The 20676-nt window shown below is 43.9% G+C and overlaps 1 protein-coding gene across 19 annotated transcripts in view; it reads left to right on the top strand.

The window, feature by feature from the left end:
* The window catches only part of MACF1 (microtubule actin crosslinking factor 1), a 402996-nt gene that overhangs the window by 239086 nt on the left and 143234 nt on the right, over positions 1-20676 (top strand). For all 19 annotated transcript variants that reach the window (XM_089676708.1, XM_089676721.1, XM_089676720.1 and 16 more), the window contains 8 exons: positions 93-299; positions 2150-2674; positions 2868-3044; positions 4610-4733; positions 15497-15705; positions 18899-19216; positions 19325-19491; positions 19568-19724. In XM_089676708.1, the coding sequence (XP_089532834.1) occupies positions 93-299; positions 2150-2674; positions 2868-3044; positions 4610-4733; positions 15497-15705; positions 18899-19216; positions 19325-19491; positions 19568-19724 (1884 nt within the window). The remainder of the gene's footprint in view (positions 1-92; positions 300-2149; positions 2675-2867; positions 3045-4609; positions 4734-15496; positions 15706-18898; positions 19217-19324; positions 19492-19567; positions 19725-20676) is intronic.

Below are 20676 nucleotides of genomic sequence, written 5' to 3'. Positions count from 1 at the left end.
TTGTTTTGGGTTACATTTTTGCCTCCTACATGTTTTGTCTGCTGTATTTGGGTTTCATAAAATCTTAATGTTTTCTATTTTTTTTCTTAAAGTCTAAGACTGCAGAGGAGCTGCAACAAAACCTGGGAAAGATTGAGAGTCTTCTGTGCCAGGTGCTTCCTGTTGTGCCATCTAAAAGTAGCCTGCAGAAAGGTAGCATCCCTGATGGAAGGGTTTCTGGTTGTAATGAGTTATCAGATAAATGTCCTACCATGGGAGATGCCATTGATATCATCAATAACCTCTATGAGAAGAGAAAGGTGGGTAAGGGAAGATTATATGATCATATGGTGCGTACAATTAAATGGCCACACACACGTATTGAACACATCACCATTTCTCTCAGTAAATATATTTCTAAAGGTGCTATTGACATGAAATTTGCACCTCATGTCAGTAACAACCCATGTAATCCATACAAAGAAACCAAAACAAATGAGTTCAGAAATTGAGTTATGTGTAATTAAATGGAATGACACAGCGAAAAAATATTGAACACATGAAGAAAGGGAGGTGCAAAAAGGCATGGAAAGCCAAGACACCAGCTGACATCTATCAGTAATTAGAAAGCAATCCTGCCCCTTGTCAGTGTAAATAAGCATCTCATGATGAGTAACCGCAAAGGGCTCTCAAGACCTCCGCAACCTTATTGCAGCAAAACATTTTGATGACGGTTACAGAAGGATTTCTAAACTTCTGAATGTTCCAGTGAGCACTGTTGGGGCCATAATCTGGAAGTGGAAACAACATAATTTTACCATAAATCGACCACGACCAGGTGCTCCTCGCAAGATTTCTGACAGAGTGAAAATAATCATCAGAAGAGTTATCCAAGAGCCAAAGACCACTTGAGAGCTTCAGAAAGACCTGGAATTAGCAGGTACAATTGTTTCAAAGAAAACAATAAGTCATGCACTCAACCGCTGTGAACTGTATGCAGGCTCACAATGCAAGACTCCATTGCTGAAGAAAAAGCATGTTGAAGCTCATTTAAAATTTTCTGTACAACATTTAGACAAACCTGTGAAATACTGGAAGAATATAGATGATACCAAAATTGAACTCTTTGGATAACACACACCATGTTTGGAGGTCAAATGGCACTGCACATCATCCCAAAAACACCATACTAACCGTGAAGTTTGGAGGTGGGAACATCATGGTGTGGAGCTGTTTTTCAGAATATGGAACTGGCAAACTTAATTTCATTGAAGGAAGGATGAATAGAAAAATGTACCAAGACATTCTTGATAAAGATCTGCTGCCACCTACCAGGACGATGATGATGAAAAGAGGGTGGACATTTCAGCAAGACAATGATCCCAAACACAAAGCTAAGGAAACTCAATTGGTTTCAAAGAAAGACAATAAAGCTGCTATAATGGCCCAGCCATTCACCAGGTCTGAATCCAATAGAAAATCTATGGAAAGAACTAAAGATCAGAGTTCATAGAAGAGGCCCACGGAACCTTCAGGATTTGAAGATTGTGAGGAAGAATGTGCCAAAAGCACACCTGAGCAATGCATGCGACTAGTTTCTCCATATAGGAGGCGTCTTGAAGCGGTCATTAACAACAGTGGATTTTATCCGAAGTGTTAAATCAATTTCAGTTAGCGTGTTCAATAGTTTTTCCTGTGTCATTCCATTTTATTACACATAACTTAATTTCTGAATAGTTCTTGGGTCATCAAATAAGCTAATTAAATAGCATCTGAGACTTCGCCTTCTACTTTTTTAGTGCCAAATTATATTCCTACTCTTGTCCTCCATGTTCTCTACAGGATGTTTACCCTTCCCTGTTGCAGCACAGCTGGGATAAGGACTAAGATTTGAAACCCCCAGTCTGCTAGTAACTGAAATATTTTTCAATGTGTGAAAATATGTCTACATAAATTCCCAGTTTTGAATAAAGTGTTAGGTCCCTTCCACACAGGGAGCACTCTGCCAGGAGTCTGCTTGCCGCGTGGGGAAATCTGTCTGCTGATCCTCTCCGAGAAGGCTGATGGTTGGTCCATGTCTGACATTTAGAGGGGGCGGTAGTTTAATAACCTTATACATGTTGCAACATTTATAATTCAATATAAACGCCAGTTGCATTTTGTATTTTAGGTCCACCACCAAGAAATGTTAGGCCAGCAGCAGAACTTCATCCTGACCATACAATCAGCGCAAGATTTCTTGGATAAACATGGAAGCACTTTGCCCCCAGAAGAGCGTGAGCGCTTGCAAAACCAACTTGCACGCTTGAAGGAGGAATATGCTGCCTCTTTGTCCCAGGCACAGTTACAACTGAAGCATGCACAAGGACTGCGAGATGACCTGCAAAATTTCATTCATGATCATGGAGAGTTTGAGACATGGCTTCAACAAAGTGAAGAGGAGTTAGATAAGATGCAGAAGGGTGAGGCCGACTGTGAAGCCTTGCGTAATTTGCTTCAGCAGCAAGCAGACTATTCAGAAGATGTGATCTCTCACAAAGGAGACCTGCGCTATATTACTATTGCTGGACAGAAAGCAATTGAAGCAGAAAAAGCAGCTCTTGAGCAGTCCAGTGAAGAGGTGGGAGTGGCAGCAGCTTTGGTGAAAAGCAAACTTGAGGATGCCTCTAAGAGATACAGTGCCTTGCATTCCAAGGTAAACCCATGTTTAGTACTGGCTATAGTCGTATCAGTATTTAGTGTGCTAAGAACAGTTTGCCACCCTTGCATTTATTTTTGTTATACGGGACTTTTACTTTAAGCGGTCATGTTGTCCGTGATTGTACTATACATATGCTTATGTTCTTTTTTTTAATTGTGCACTTTCTTGTGTCTTTGTGTTGTCACAGTGCTCCAAACTTGGAACTCACTTGAATTCTTTGTTGAACCGGTACCAGCAGTTCCAGGAGGGCTCTGATGCAGCTTTAGCCTGGCTGCAAAACACGGAATTAACTGTGGAGAAGATGCTTTCTGAACCAGTAGCATCTAATCCAGTAGATTTACAGGCCCAGCTAGACAAGGCCAAGGTAAGTATATCTTATTACAGTTGTTAGATTGACACTAAATAATATCCTTATTCTCAAAAAATAATTCATACACATCCACTACTTATTGGCCCAGGGTGTATTTTTTTAACAAAATACTTTGTGTTTTTCTGCTTCCTTGTAAGGTCCTCTGTGAGCTCCCGAACCTCTCCTTTTCCCCCTCCGTTTATTTGAAACTAACAAGTCAAATAAGTTGAGGGCATGTACCCTGCTATTTGCACACTGCAAATTCCATAGTTCATAGTCCATAACCCCTTAATTAAAAAAATAAATACCCGTATATACTCGAGTATAAGCCAACCCGAATATAAGCCAAGGTACCTAATTTTACCACAAAAAACTGGGAAAAACTATTGACTCGAGTATAAGCCGAGGGTGGGAAATGAGGCACCTACTAGTCAATGTAAAAAATTGGTGTCAGTGGGAGGAATAGTGCCCCATCATTGGTATCACTGGGAGGAATAGTGCCCCATCGGTGTCAGTGGGAGGAATAATGCCCCATCATTGGTATCAGTGGGAGGAATAGTGCCCCATCATTGGTGTCAGTGGGAGGAATAGTGTCCCATCATTGGTGTCAGTGGGAGGAATAGTGCCCCATCATTGGTGTCAGTGGGAGGAATAATGCCCCATCATTAGTATCAGTGGGAGGAATAGTGCCCCATCATTGGTGTCAGTGGGAGGAATAGTGCCCCATCATTGGTGTCAGTGGGAGGAATAGTGCCCCATCATTGGTATCACTGGAAGGAATAGTGCCCCATCGTTGGTGTCAGTGGGAGGAATAGTGCCCCATCGTTGGTGTCAGTGGGAGGAATAGTGCCCCATCATTGGTGTCAGTGGGAGGAATAGTGCCCCATCGTTGGTGTCAGTGGGAGGAATAATGCCCCGTCGTTAGTATCAGTGACACCAATGATGCGGCACTATTCCTCCCACTGACACCAATGACACTTGCTGACCCCTGTTGCAGTATGGTGCTGCTGCAGCCAGCATATGTGGTTGCAGCAGCACCTCTGCACTGCACACTTACCGGCTTTTCCCTCACTCGATTTTCGCGGGTCCGCTCGGCTCCGCCTCCTCGCCCGTGATTGGCCGCCTGTGTACCTTTCCTGAGCTACAGTTCTGGCGGCCAATCACCGGTGAGGAGGCAGAGCCGAGCGGCAGGAGTGAGGGAGTGGCCGGAGTGACGGAAGGAGCAGCGCTTCCTGGATGGATCATCGTGGGACTAGAGCCAGGTAAGAGACAGCAGCCCTCTGCCCACCCCTGTACGCGCCCCCCACTATCTGCAGATGTTGACTCGAGTATAAGCCGAGGGGGCCGTTTTTCAGCACAAAAAATGTGCTGAAAAACTCGGCTTATACTCGAGTATATACGGTAAATAAAAATGGAATTTGGCACCATAGAACCATAGTACTTTTTTTTTTTTTTTTTTTTTTTTAAAGTTAAGAATACAAACTTGAATAGAATTATTTTTTAAACCATAGTTTACATACATTGGGATTCTGTCTTGAGATGGTTTACTTTATTGTATTATGTGCTTTTGTTCTTCTCAGAACATGCAGTGTGATCTTGCAGAGCACCAAGTACAAGTTGACAAAGTTCAAAAGGCTCTACGGAGTCTACTGGAGATCCAAGAAGATCCAATGCTGGACTGCAAAAAGATTCAGGCAACAGCTGGTTAGTGCATAACACAACTTAACTTTAACCAACAATGTATTTCTGTATTGTACATCACAGGCCATAGAAGAGTTAATAGTAATTTTTACATGGGTTATTCTGCCACTTTCAGACGAATAGAGTGGTCAGAAAAAAAAATTATGAATCACTGCCCAGGCATAACCCCTCCCATCTCCGCTGAGCCTCAGTTTTGTGGTGTCTGAAGGTGATGGATGCTTCCCTGAGACTTTCTATTTTGTTCCTACATCTCTGCACCTACTCCTTAGACCTTGTATGGACAAAGGTGAGACCCTGTTTGGATCAGTCACATGGCCAGGAGGCTAAACACCACTGTACCCAGACCCCGCATACAAGAGTGGGAGCTGCCTGTAATGTTCGCTATAGTACTGGATTGACCTCTCATGTACAGCGTACCCAGTGATTTCGCTGGCAGGGTGCTGTATAGGTCAAAGGTAGTGAACCACCTAGAGGGAAGTTGAGTCACTGTAGGCCTTTGGAGGTGTGTCTGCCATGATGGGTGACATTTTGGCCTACTAGTCTGCAGCGCAGACTGGTAAGTGTCTGTGGAGGTGTGTTAAGCCCTCCTTACATTGTTCCCTATATGTGTGGTGCTTTAGAGCACAGGATTGCATCAGGGCATGTGTTGTTTTTTTTTGTTTTCCAATGGGATGATATACAAGCTGTGGTAGTGTTTAAAGGGGTGGGCCAGATGTCTATTTTGTGTTCTATTCACTTCTGTAGGGATTCCTTACTCACATAACTCAACAGTATCCACCTGATAGCTCAGCCATCTTGCCTTCCCATGACCACTAACTGAGCTGACTTCAGCTGAGTGGTGGCTCCCTTTTTGGTTAGAGGCCTGTCATCCCTCAGCAAACCATGGCATCCCACTGGCAGAGAGGTGGGGAGGAGGACAGTTGAGGCTCCCAAATTCCTTCATCAGGTAGGGAAGTCCCCCTGCAAAGTTTACCCTGCAGTGTCTCCCCTATGGGTCAAATTAGCTCTGAATCCCTGCCCTAATCTAGTATCACCACTGTTTAAGGGCCACAATCCTTCTCTTCCTTTGTGTCAAGTGAGAAATTTGCTGCAGCCATTTCTGGACTGCGAGATCCGCTTTCAGGAGTTTGTACTAGCTTGAAACACCTACAATACATTGTCCTTCCACTCCTTCCTTTTTGCTGGAGGATGAGGCATCAGAGGAAGCTCTCCTGGAGGAGGAAGAAGTGGAAGATGCAAGGTTCAGGAATCCTTCTGTAGATGAAGCCTCTAAGGAGTAATCTCAGGGTCCAGAGTGGTCTCAGATACAGAAGGCCACAGTGGGCTTCCTAGTGGGATGCGTTGCACTAACCTTAGGTTGCCACTACCTGAATCTTCTTCTACATGGTTTCGAATCCTGGCGGCCCAAGTCCTTTCCAGTGTATCTTCACTTACTGCGAATAAAGTATGCTAATTGTTCTCACCAGGAGAAAGTGTTTCCACCACCAAAATACTTTGCTCACTGGTACCACATGGAAGGTGAATTCTACAAAATATGGGGTTTGCTAGTTTGTTGATCCAGCTATTTCCTATTTGAATAGGACCTTGATAGTCCTGGTGGATCATCTGGTCTTTAGAGATTTTACAGATGAAAGGTTTGAAGCCTCTTTAGGTTGCTCTGTGATCGGAGCATCTCTGTAGCAGCAGCAGATCCTGATGTAGGAGTGTGCCAAGCCCTTAAGGTCTGGACTGAGCAGATGCTCCATTTAAGAAAATCTGGTCCGAAAGATTCTCCTCTTCGGCAGCTACTGAAAGATTTTCTGTGATCTCTGTGCTTCAGTAGATGCCTTGGAGGATTCCATAACGCATTTTTACAAGTGGGCACTATGTCTTTCCACATGAGAAGGATTCTATGTCTTGAGTGTTGTTGGTGGAACTTCCCCACAATAAGAACTTCTCCACTGCTGACTCTCTGGAATAAGTTTTCTCTGATCTGTGCCTCCACTTCAGCTCCTTTGTTGCCTGTTACACAGGATAAAGGTGGAGGACCTTCTGCTAATCCGGGTCACTTTGGTATGTTTTATGCAAACATCATAGACCTTTTGGCAGCCAAGCTGTGGGTTCTTCCATTTAGCCAGATCTTCTATCTCAGGGTCCATTATTCCATCCTGCCTGACAGTCACTGGCTTTGACAGCATGGTTGTTGAAGGCCAGGTCCTGAGAGACAGGGACGTTTTAGATTCTACCCTTCCTGATTCCTACCCTTTTCAAGAATAGAAAGTCTACTACTAAGGTGTACCATCATACTTGGAAGGCTTACTTCACTTGCTGTAAGTTCCATCTTTGGCAGTATGTCGTGGAGTAGATTCTAGCTTTTCTCCAGTCTGGTCTTTGCTTTGGCTGCTATCAGGGGGACACGTCTAGGCTTTGACCCTTTATTGAGACCTGTTGTGCTTCATTCCTTGGTCACAGTTTCTGTTCAGGCTGTCCCTTGGATTGTGCCTCTTGCGTGATCTCTCTGTCTCCTTGGGACACTAACGTGGTCTTGATGGTTTTGCAGTCTTCTCCCTTTTGAGAGAGTCCCTTGCCACTTCTTTTGGGCAAGATTGTCTTTTTGGTGGTTATTACCTCAGCTCACAGGGTCCCAGAGTTGGATGCGATTTCCTGGAAGGAACCTTCTATGGTTCTTCACCAGGATAAAATGGTCTCAGTCCTGTTTCATGCCTGACAAAGACATTTGTTGTATTGTTCATTTAGGTACAAGAGCATCCATTTTTTATAATGGTTTTGCAATGTTCGTTTTTTATGTAGACTGAACTTTATGCAAGAATGCTTTTATCCCCTCCCATTTCGAGGTTTCAGTTTCACAACTTGTAGAGATAGCTGCTTACATATTCAATTTGTTGGATATAATAACACACCAAACCACCCCTTTCTTATCCTCTATAAAATAGAATGTAATAATAAACGATTCAGAACTGAGTTGTTGTTTTTTGTTTTTTTTTTTCTGTTCTCTGCAATTGAATTCTTCGTTATATAATTTTATTTTTTCAGTGTCTCAACTAGAAATATCCACAGCATTATCAATCAATTTTGTGTTGCCACCTTTTTGCCCTATTTTTAAGAATCCCAGAGAGAAGGTGATTTGGGCTGTTCACATCTACCAGAAGTCTACGGCTTTGTTTAAATAGTCTGATTCTCAATGTTTTACCTAAAGGACCTTCTAAATCCAATATTTTTAGGTGGATTCTAAGCTCGTTTATCAGACCTATGCAATCAAGGGCGAGGTTCCTTCTTTGTTTTTTTGTTTTTGTTGTTTAATTTAAAATTTTTATTTCACTCTTCAGCACAATACATGTTACAACATCAGAGCTAAAGAATCCATCCAACATGGTGGGTCATCAACATATGTTATAAGCACAAAGTATAGACATTAGTTATACCCATATCGCACAAAAACAGTGCCCCACTGCAAAACTAACAAAGCAGTGGGTAGACAAGTAAAATGTCAGTACGACAAGAGGACTGTTACTAGGTAAGAGACATTGTATAACCTCCTTGCCATCTCTTCGAAATGATAAACAGGATACCAAACATGCAGGTTTAGGGCTCTAGAGTGAAAACTTTTTCCATAAAAGATAGGTAAGCAAAAGGTAGCGAAAGAGAGAGGGGAGAGAGAATGGGTGGGAGGGATAGGGAAGGGGGAAAGAAGATTGTGGTTGGGGAGGGGGCTGGAGTCTTGTTTAAAGCATGCCGGGGGCAATTTAGGCCGCTTTCACTGGGTCTGAACCTATGTAATCTGTGAAGAAAGAAGTGAAGCGTAATCTTATGTGCATTGGAAGTTATGCCAATAAAACCATGTTTTACTAAACTGTTCTTCTTTACGTTTAATGGCTGCCGTCAAACGTTCCATATCATTGATCTCCTTTACAACTGCTATCCATTGACCGATCGTTGGAGGGGTAGTTTGTTTTAATTTCAATGGTATGCACACTCTGGCTGCATTGATCAGGAGGGACTTTCTGTACCTCCATCTGGACAGAGGAGTAAGATTCAGGAGGAAAACTTCCGGGCGCATGTCCAGAGTGAAATCGGTAAGTTTGTGAATCATCCGTTTTAACCTCCTTCCAAAAGAACTGTAAAGCTGGGCATGACCAAAAGATATGTAACAGTGTTCCAGTCTTTTGCTGGCAACACCAACACAATGGTGAAACCTCTGGGAAGATCTTATGGAGGAGCACTGGGGTCCTATACTATCTGGTCAACAATTTGTAGCTCAATTCCTGATATCTGCTGGATAGGGAAGACCGATGTGCAAAATAGAGAACCTGGGCTTTCTGAGCCGAAGACAGGGATTTATCTATGTCCCTTTTCCATTTTTAAAGAAAAGGGGAAACGTAATCCTCTGGAGGTGTGGAAATCAAAGCATGGGACATCGAAACCGTATGGCGTAAAGAGGAGGTATCTGTAATTGCTCAAATTGCAAGATCTTACCGAATGCACCTTGTTCAGTTTAATGGTAGAAATAAAGTGGCATATTTGCATAGCCCTCCATGAATCTAAAGGGCCTCGGATCTCCGTAATGGAGGGCCATCTGTTGCTAGTCAGAAAGTCCTGGATGTGGAATTGATTGGTGGATAGAAACGTCCGTAATCTCGTGTCCTCCAATTCCGGGGGGGTACTCTTGAGCCCTTATGATTGGGGACAGCCTTAAACAGCCTGTTTTAACCAGGGTTATACCCGTGGTCCCTATGGTGGGATACATTTTAGCCTCCAAGAGGAGAGGTGAGGTTTGCCACTGGAGTGTCGGTAAAGGAAGTGAAGACAAAAATTGTTCCAAGGCTACCCATCATTTTTCGGAGCTATGTTTGATCCAGTCTAGGGTGTGGGACATATGTACTGCATGGAATTATTTGAAAGGGTCCGGGAACCCTAGGCCCCCCTGCTCTTTGGATAACGCGAGAAGTCGGTATGAGATATGTTTCATTGTATGACCCCATATGAAAGTCAAGAATTCTACTTTGGTTGCTCTGAGAAAGGACCTAATGTGAGCAACCAGGAGGGCTTCTAACAAGTATAGCAGCCTGGGCAAGACCATCATTTTCAGAATACTGCTACGGTCAAACCACGTAAACGTTTGCTGGTTCAAATCGGCTCTAGTAGTTGTCAACCATGGGACAAAATTCTCTTTGAATATTTCCGACAGGGAGGAAGTGAGATATATGCCCAAATATTTTATTTTTTTCTGGGCCCAGGCAAAGGGGGAATTATTGCAGAGACGATTTAGATCCTCCGGAGTCAGGTTAATATTTAAACCCTCCGATTTATGTATATTTATTTTGTAGTTTGATAGCGCTGCATACAATTACAGCTCTTGGAGAAGGTTGCGAATAGTTATGTCTAGCCATGTAAGAAAGAAAATAAGGTCATCAGCGTAAGCCACTACCTTGTGTTGAACGTCACCGGACTACAGGCACCTGATGTCCGGCTGGGCCCTCATTCTACAGAGTAATGGCTCCGAGATCAAAACAAAAATCAGGGACGACAGAGGATACCACTGTCTAGTACCATTACTCAGCGAGCATGCAGAAGACATGGCTTCATTAGCTCTTACAGTCGCTGTTGGTTGTGAATAAATTGCATCCACCCATTTGCACATATTATATCCCAAACCGATATGTCTCAAGGTACGTCGATGGAAAAACCAGTTGATCCGATCAAACGCCTTCTCCGTGTCGGCTGACAGCAATAGGGTGGGGATGTCCCTAGATCGGGCTAAATGAATCAGGTTAAAGGCTCTGGTGGTGTCATCCCTTGCCTCCCTGTTCAGAATAAAGCCCACTTGGTCATTATGGGCCAAGGTGGGCGAGTTCATTATGAGCCTATTGGCTAAGATCTTTAGAAAGATCCTGAGGTTTATACGTTTAACAAGGAGATAGGATGCAGTCCAAACCATCCCTGCCCTCTTTAGGAATTTAGGACAATATTCGCAGCAAGATTATACGGGCAAAACCTGGACAGGGCGTTACATGACTTCACCAATCTAGGTACTAAATAGGTAGAGAAGGTCTGATAGTAGAGCAAAGAGAAGCTGTCCTGGCTGGGGGATCCAGTTCGTCTTCATCCCTTGCATCGCCCTGAGAACCTCTTGTTACGTAACGGGACCCTCCATTTCTTCCCTCTCCGCTACGGATAGTTGAGTTAAGCCCGACCCTTGAAGATAGGCATCTATAGTCAACAATTGAGAGCAGGGATTGGTTGGGACACTATTACTAGGTAAATTATAAAGCTTCTAGTAATAGTACCTGAAACAATTTGCGATATCTTGATATTTATGTAATTTGTCGCCCTGTAGGGATCTCACCATCGGTATATGAGACTTGTTTTTGGTATCCCGAAGCGCTCGGACCAACACCCTCCTAGGTTTACCTCCAAAATCATACTAGTGTCTCCAGGAATACATCAATTTAGTTTTTGCCTGAGTGAGAAGCATAGAGTTTAGGTTATCTCTTGGAGTATAAGATCAGCCGCCATATCTGAAGCTAAGGAACATTTATGACATTGTTCCAGGACCCTGATACGGTCCAGCAGAGTGTTAATGTCCTTCTGATGTTCCTTCTTAACTCTAGCCCCCAGCTTGATAAGGAAACCCTGCAAGACACGTTTTTGTGCCTCCCACACCACTCATGGGGAGAGCTCCTGGGTCTCGTTTGTGGTGAAATACTCCTGAATGTCCTTCTCAGGTCCGCTACATATTGTGGTTGAAGCAATCTTTCATTCAACCTCCACAGTCCAGAATATCTCCCGTCCTCTCCTAACATCAGGGTCAGAATGATCGGTGCATGGTCAGAAATCGTCCAGAGGCCGATTTTCCCCCACTATCAGCAAGGAAAGGGCAGACTGGTGTAAGAAGAAATAATCTAGATCCGAATACGAGCCATGAGGCAGAATAAAACGTTTAATCCCATTAATTAGGATGCAGGAGATGCCATACAACCACCAAGGATTCCCCTGAGAGGGACTTTTTAATTCTCCAGAGAGCTGCATAAGAGAAGTGGGATTGACTCTCTAGACACATCCAAAAGGGGGGTCCAAACCTTTCGTTCAGGCCCCCCACTCTCCAAACTCCTTTGGCAAAGGCTGACAATTTCTCAAGACAAGATTCAAGGAAGCCTGACCTGATCCATGTTGGGTGCATATTAATTTGCCAGAGTTACTGGGCGACCATAAATAGCACCCTTTAGGAAGAGATGTCTGTCTTGGTTGTTTCTCAGCAAGTCGGTGTGACTCCAGGATACCGTCTTGTAAAGCAATATACTGACCCTCCTCGATTTTGAGCCTGGAGAGCAGCTGTGGTAGGCAAAAGGATACCGGCGTTCTCAAATTTGGGCAACTTGATTTCTTTAAAGTGGGTCTCTTGAAAAAAGGCCACATTGGCATGAGCCCGCCAAAGCTCACTGAGCATTTGAGATCTCTTCTCAGGGATATTCAGCCCCTTGGCATTGATGGACCAGGCTTTAACATTCGGCATGTTTACAGATTGAAAGGTCGAGACTCCAGACCCCCAATAATAGAAAAAAAGGGGGGGTGGGGGAACGGAGGGAAAAACAGATATAGAGGAAGAAAGATAGAAGAAAGAGAATAGAGGAAGGAAAAGGCAAACCAGGAAAAGTAAAGTAGGAAAGGAGGGTGTGTGGGGTTTTCAACAAGGACCCGGTGAGAAAAGCACCAGGGCAGGTGTCGGAGACCACCCCACTAACAATGTACAATGAGTCAACACTCACTCAACTACAAGTGAGAGCAAGGCCTATTTGGAGGAAAGATGCAGTAAAGGCTATGGCGACTCCGGGGTAACACTGAGACCTTCTTAACTGAAAAGGTCCCATAAGTGTGTTTCAGTCCCCGTCCTGTGCAACCTCAGACAATTCCTCCTCCTCCGCAACAACACATAAATCGCTGCTTATTTCCCACCATTCCTTGGAACAATGCTCCCCTCTCAGGATGCGCCCTCCTTCCCACTGAAAGGTCTGGAGAGGTTGGGCCCCACGAGGAGCATCCACCCAAACCACCATAAACACCCCCCCCGGAGGCAGATGATAGGGCCCAAATACTTATCAAGATTTATCAAGATAAAGAAATACTAACATGCCACGAAGGCAGCAGGTCTCCCCACTAAAGGAGCACCCAACACCAAAAGAAGATACGTCTCTGCACTCCAGGAGTCCACGACTCCACCAGCAAACCCCAAAGTTGAGGTTCATGCTCTAAACAGTGAATATTAAAAAAAAAAAATGAGGCAAAGGCCCTCTCCCACGATCCAGTTCCGGTGGCGCCCCGGGGAGCCCACCACCAAGTAACTAGGATGCAGAAAACTAAAGGCCTCCCGTTTTTCAGAACTTTACTGTCCCACCCCCCCAGTGGAATAAATGGGGGATAAGGCCCGCTCTACAGCTCCATCCACTACAACACCGCTCTTAAGCCTTTAAATGGTCTAAATACTGTGTAGTCTGAGTCTCTCACCAACCCTAAATATTTCCGCAATGTGCGGTGGGTCTTGTTCAAAGCCTGTGGGCTGTTTCCTCACCCTCATGTAGGGTGTGGAAGGAAGTATTGGTTGCTTCCAGGACGTAGCCCCCTATACCAGTGTCCATGCTCATGGAATAGGAACACAAGGGTAAACATAGAAATAGAGTGACCTCCAGTCACTGGAATAGGCACTAGAGATCAACTGTCACCTGAGCAGCAGGACATCGGAGATGAAGGGGTCAGACCCAGGACACAGAGCTGTCTATTAGGGTTCCGGGTTCACAGTACGGTCTTGGGACCTCCATACGCTGGCATTTCTGGAATGCTGCTGCCTTCTCCTTTTGGGTAGGGGTTAGAGGTAGGGACCGGTGGAGGGGAGTCCAGAAAGATATCAAGCCAGTCAGGAACCGATATTGGAGCGATCCTCAGGAACTGAAACAAAGCTGGCAGGTGGGCCAGTGAGTACACAGGGAAATTGGCGATTGTCCTTCAAGACGATGATGTGAAAGGGGTATCCCCATTTGTACGTTGGCCCTCACACTTGGCAAGACTTCCAGCCAGGGTTTCACTTTTCGGCGCATCACCAGTGTAGGACTAGACAAGTCCGGTAGGAGGTGGATTTTAGCACCATCAAACTCCATACGGTCCTGATCCCTGTTTAAAAATCTGGTCCTTCTCCCGGTAGAAATAGACCCTACAGAGCACATCCCTGGGTTGGGTGTGGGTCGCTGCTGTAGGGGGCGGTACCCTGTGTACTCGGTCCAGTTCAATCACTGAAGCAGGGTCTCGATCCATATATTTGTTAAAGATCGCCATCACAGTACATGCCAGGTCTGTGGTCACTGTCACCTCCTGTATCCCTTTCAGTCTAATATTATTACTCGGACTATGGTTTTCTATGTCATCTGCCCGCAGGTGCAACTGTATGACCTGGGCACGTTGCTGTGGGAGGGCTGTCTCAAAGGTCACAATGCGAGCCTCATGAGTGGATTGAGCAGTTTACAGTCCCGATACCCGAGTCTCTGCGGCTGTAACCTGAGCTCTCATCTACTTCCCTTTTTAGGGAGGATTCAATACGTAGGGCCCATTGCTGCAACTCTATTTTGGTAGGGAGTGTGGCCAGACTAAGGTGTATGTGCTTGAGGGTATCCAATTGAACTGAAACGAGTGAATGGAGCCCGAGCCCTCCAATCTTGCTGGGGAGTGCGGGGTACTGAGTCAGGGTGTAGCAATCGGGAAGACAGCCCTCAGCTGAGAGGAGCAGCTAGGTGCACTGGATGTGCGGCTCAGACGCCTGGGAAAACCAGAGCACTCTTCTTGCCAGTCCCAGGTGCCATATTGGATTCTGGCTCACCGAGAGGGTCTGGAGTGTGGGGGATAAAAAAAAAACTGCTCAAGCCCATTGTCAAGCGGTCCCTTGACGTGCTATGAGATTTGCGCTACTTCGGCATCCAGGGAAGAGGATGGTGCGGGTGTGGAATAGGTAAAGTCCACTGTCAGAAGGTCTCCTGAAAGGGAACTGAAGTTATCTGCTTCTGCTCACGCTATGGCTAGCCATGCCCCTCCTTTGTTTTGCCTGAAGGACCTCATAAGAGTCAGGCTGCTTCCAAATCCACAATTTCTAGGTGGATTGTCAGCTCATTTCTCAGGCCCATGGGATCAAGAGAAAGGTTCCTTCTTTCCCAGTTAAGGCCAATGTCAGTGTTTCCTGGACATCAAGCTTTTGTTGTTCAAGATTGTAAGGTTGTTACTTGGGCTTTCTTGTTACGTGTTTTGATTGTTTACATGTTTCAGATGAAGGATCTTGCAGGCAGCTTTGTAAGGGGTTTTCCCTTTTCTCCTTGGGGATTTGGGCTTGTTGGTGGTGTTTCTGTGTTGTTCAGATTCATTGTTTTGATACTTTCCATGTAGTAATGACTATTAACTTCTCTGTGTGTAATCCGTGATAAGGAAATTAGGATTTTTGGTTTACCTGTAAAGTTCTTTTTTTGGAGTACATCACAGGACACAGAAAAGCACAAAATAAGCTGGGAGAACTTAAGCCTGGGCTGGGGCTCCTGCTTTTTTTTTTTTTTTTTTCTTTCTGGCCAGTGTCCATTTACCTGACGATGGCAGCCTATCCCATGTAATAATGATTTTAAACTCCTCTGTGTCCTGTGATATGCTCTAAGAAAAGGAATTCACAGGTAAACAAAAAATCCTCATTTTAAAAGATAGATGCTATCTTACAGTATTTTTATATTAGTTTTTTTTCTTTATAGACTCCATTGAAAGTCGGTTCCAAAGCCTCTCTAGCAAGATGTCCAATCGCACAGATTTACTGCAGAAGTCGGTAGCCCAGTCACAGAGTGTTCAAGAAGGTTTGGATAACCTTCTACACTGGTTGGAAGGAATGGAGAGGACGCTAGAGAGCCAAAAACAAGCATCCATGTCGGCATCATCCATTCAGGAGGCTCTTGCACAAAATATTGTAAGTGCTTTTTCCAACATATAAATATAATAGAGTATCAAAACTGTTTTTGTTGTAGTATTGTAAGTGTAATAAAGGCTGCTGCAAAACTAAGCTTGCAGAATTTACGAAGGCAAGTAGGTTGAGTACTAAGAATGAAAGGTTATGGAAAAGTAATATCTTAATCACACAGTACAAGATACAGGCTTGATATTCATAGTCTCTAGGTTATAGGCTTGTACCTTCTGGTGATGGGATGCTGGCAAAGCTTTTGAGGACATGCCCCCTGGGCATCCCCCTGTAACTCTACCCCACTCCTTCAGTTCTCAGTTTTTGCTGCTGTCCTAAGGTGATGGATTCTTATGGAAAAATCACTCCTAGTGCAACTAGTGTATTATTTTACTTTGTATTCTTCAGTCAACATTTCACTGACAACATTGGAAGCTGTGCATCCAGATCTGTGCAACCTCAGTAAAACCTTGAAAGCCATACCTGGTCTGTTGGGATGACCTTTAATGTTGCTTCGGGCACTGGATCCTGCATGAGAAACCACCTCAGCACTTGGCGCAGCGCATGTAGTTTGCTGCAGGCTTCTATATAGGTACAGGGCTGTGGTTCAACCCTATGGAACTCAGATCCTGCCTACTGTGACAGGTGTAGCCTGGACCCTAAATAGGGACCAAGGACATGGCCAAGTAAGACAGGGTCACTCTATTTTCTTTGACCATACTGTAGTCCCACAGCAAGTATGAGACAAAATAGCTCTAATACTTGTTTTACGTTATTTGTGTATCTTTAATAGTATGCCTTATTTTTTTACAACTATAGGAAAATTTGGAATGTGTTTGGATTTTATTCACTTACACAGTATTAAACTTCTCAAACTTGGCACTAAAATTCAACCACTCAGAGGTTAGTTTCAGGTGGTTAACCAGGTGTTACAGCACATCACAGATTGCACACTATACCACCACTTCTGCCTCCTGGCCACTCTTATAAGGTACTTAGGCGCTGCCTCCTGTCCTTTTGCCACAAGAACCTCACCATGGAATGGTCACCACTGGATTGCTGCGTACTCCTTCTTGGACAAATTTTCCCCATTTCTGCACCCCACTCTGTGAGTACCCCACAGGGTAATACTCTCACTGATAGTAAAACCAGGTGAAAGGGAACTTCTGCTTAAGCTCAGGCAAACATTCGCTCTGCTGAAAGTCTGCAAAACATCAAGACCACGCAGAGTGACGATGCTTCCCTAGCACCATTGCATAACCATTTTTTAACATTTGTCTATGTATCCAATTTTTGCATCTCAGGCAGCCTACCTGACTAAGGCTGCTTTCACACTGATTTGATTTTCTTCTGCTTTTGTGTTTTTAAAAAAAGCAGAAAATAAACATGTGACCATGTAATCCTATGAAACTGTTCACTCTGATCAGTTGCAGCTCCTCTGCATTTTTAAAATCCTGCTTCCTACATTTTTGGTGTAGTAAATAAACTGCCCCCCACCACCACCACCAAAAATGAATGAAATGAATGAAAAACGCAGCAAAAACACATTTTTGCTTCAGATCAGTGTGAAAGTAGCCTAAGACTTTTCTGCAACTATGCCACAATTCCTTGGACAACTAATGGCTTTAGTATTGTCATCACTGTCCAGAATGAGTTACTTTAAAGGCTTTCTTTACTCTTGCAAGCCCAGCTTTACAAAAAGCCATTGTTACCGTTTCTCAAACCTCAGCTAATTGGACTAGGACAATGAACAACCAACATGATCCTGTATTCTAGGAGTGTACTTTGACTGAACAATTGGAGCAATTACCTTACACCTTTTTTGAGGATGCAATAGAACAAGTCATGGCACAAATCACCAGAATTGTTCCGATTTCTGCTCACTTACACAGAAGAATCTTGTGGCTCAAAGCCTGGTCAACTGAAGCTGCCTGTAAAAGATGAATCACGTCTATGCCCTTTGAAGGTGTACATAATTTTGGTGAGGCACTTGAAAAATGCACCAAAGATGTCACAGATTTGTAGAACACCATGAACCATCTCTTGTCCCAAGGAGTACTCATTCCAATACCTCGGGACCAGGCTCAAAAGTTTCAAATAAAGGGCCAGTTTACTGTCCTTCATACTTTTGGAGGGGCCAGATTGTGGCCAGTGGGGATAGAAAATGTTACTACACTGAGGAATTAAAACAACAGGCCTGCTTAATGTAAATTGGCAGAAAACCTGTAATTTTATTTTCCATAGCTACATTGACTTCAGATGTGTTTGGAGGATAATTTAAGTAGGTGCACTCTGTCAGCAAGCGTTAATGTTCCATTACCAATTCTGTCTTTATTTAAAGGCTATGTTCACCTTTTGGAGCATTTTGCATGTTACACCCAGCCCTCCCGCACCCTCCAGACTTCCTGTGAGTAGGTGGGAGTTCTTCTGCCCGCTGTCACTTTTAAAAAATTATGTGACTCTGCGGGGCTCTATCATTTTCACAGGAATCTGAATGAGTACAAGTCCCATGTTCTACAGTGGCAGATGGCTTGTAGTTCTCAATGAACTGCGAGGGCACTGGTGAGTGCCTTTGTAGTTAATTCACAAGCCCTGCAGCTGTCAAACTGATTTGGTTTGGGCAGAAAACTGTTGGATGCAGTGCATTGCAGGACCCTGAGGGGAAAAAATAATAAATGCACTTATTTTTTCTCCAAAATTATGTGTATTCATTATTTTTCCCAAAAGGTCAACCTCTCCCTTTAACAACACAAATGAAAGGACATTGCTTTTACATAAAAAATATGCAAGACTTTAGGCTCAGGGTAAGCAGCAAACCAGCTAAGATGTATTAGAAAGATTTAAGCACAAATATTCTATTACACTTCATAAAGGAGTTTACTAAAAATCTATTGTATCTAAAGTTTAAAACTTTTAGTTCTGGATAGAGTAGCAGGTGGTTAGAATCCCTATCATGTTTGTATTACTCTAGTTAAACTGTCCATCCTGCACCAACACCTCCTTAAAGCCTTACTGGATGGTGCACAGCCAGCTGTGATAACATGGTAAACGTAGATAAAAGGCCAAATCTCTTCAATGGGGCACAGATGGGAACAAAAACTCTTCTCTACTCTATCCAAGATGAAAAAAATGCTTTATTTATTCCTTAATTATTTCCCTGAGTTATTGTAGTACTTTATGCTTAGCCATTTGTTATGCCTTCTAGAAACTGAAACAAGACATTGGAAGTAGGAGGGGAAGCCTGGATGCCACTGGAGAAATGGTAGTGAAATTTATGGAGACTGCTGACAGTGCTGCAGCAACTGCTCTTCAGAACAAGTTGTCTGATGTCACTGCACGTTTTAATAAAGTTTGTGAACAGCAGATTCAGCAGGAGACTGCACTTAAAGAGGTCCTACCACAAGTGGAAAGATATGAACAGATTTCAGATGCACTACATGATTTCAAAGCATCCAAATCCCAGTTACTGGCCTCAGGAAACCAGCCAGACAAGGACATTGCCCAGTTCTCAGAACAAATCCAGGTTTGTTTCCTAAATGTAATGTGTGTGTATATATACCACAAAATGTTTACATGTATATTGTGAGAGACCTCTGCACAGACAATGACTAAAGTTTAATTTGTATGTTAGGAATTAAATGCAGAAATAAAGCAACAGACAGAGCAGCTGTTTACCCTCGAAGAACTAGCAAAGGAGCTGAGTACATGTCCTGTGCTACTGGACTCATCTGAGCATTTACAGAAGGTGCAGTTGCTGAAAAAGGAATTTCACGAACTCCAGGAGGCTGCAAGTGAGAGGTAATTTTCCAAAGCAATTTGTTACATTGTTGTGATTGTTCCTTTTTCTTCATTTACTCGGTCTGTTTTATGCTAGGGAGCGGGAAGCCTTGTCCTGTCAAGAAGAATTAGAGATGTTCCAAAGGTTGGTTAATGTCATGAGAAAATGGCTGAAAGACAATGAAGATAATGTTCCTCCAACAGAAGAATCTCTTGGATCAATGGAAATCCAGATCAGGCTACAACAAGTCCAGGTAGCACAAATTAAATTGTTGAAATGTTCCAGATCAGATCTAATGGTTTTAAATGCAATATAAACTATATTGCCAAATGTATTGGGACACCTCTCCAAGTCATTGGATTCAGGTGTTCCAATCTCCTCCATGGCCACAGGTGCATAAAATCAAGCACCTTGGCATGCAGACTGCTACTAAATATTCCATGATCAGCTGTTAGTAGTATTATAACAAAGTGGAAGCAACTGGGAACAACAGCAACTCAGCCATGAAGTGGTAGGCCGCATAAAATGACATAGTGGGGTCAGCGCATGCTAAAGATCTCTGTGTGTACAAGTCTCCAACTGTCTGCAGAGTCAATAGCTAAAGACCTCAAAACTTTGTGTGGCCTTCAGATTAGCACAACAACAGTGCCTAGAGAGCTTCATGGAATGGTTTTCCATGGCCAAGCAGCTGCACCCAAGCCTTACATCACCAAGTGCAATGCAAAGCATCGGATGCAGTAGTGTAAAGCACGCTGCCACTGGACTTCAGAGCAGTGGAGACGTGTTCTCTGGAGTGACAAATCAAACTTCTCTGTCTGGCAATCCAATAGACGCGTTTGGCGTTTGCCAGTAGAACGGTAATTGCCTGACTGCATTGTGCCAAGTGTAAAGTTTGGTGGAGGGAGGATTATGGTATGGGGTTGTTTTTCAGGGGTTGGGCTTGGCCCCTTAGTTCCAATGAAGATAACTCTTAGGGCGTCCGCATACCAAGACATTTTGGACAATTTCATGCTCCCAGCTTTGTGGGAACCGTTTGGGGATGGCCCCTTCCTGTTCCAACATGACTGCACACCAGCAAAGCAAAGTCTATAAAGACATGAATGAACAAGTTTGCGGTGGAGGAACTTGATTGGCCTGCACAGAGTCCTGATCTCAACCTGGTAGAACACCTTTGGGATGATTTGGAGTGGAGGCTGCAAGCCAGA

Source organism: Staurois parvus, unplaced genomic scaffold (genome assembly GCF_062004578.1).
Source record: "Staurois parvus isolate SC_StPar_1 unplaced genomic scaffold, SC_StPar_1.0 ptg000172l, whole genome shotgun sequence".
In the NCBI taxonomy this organism is placed as follows: Eukaryota; Metazoa; Chordata; class Amphibia; order Anura; family Ranidae; genus Staurois; species Staurois parvus.
Note: the sequence above shows the minus strand (reverse complement) of the source record. Positions and strands in the feature narration are given on the sequence as shown.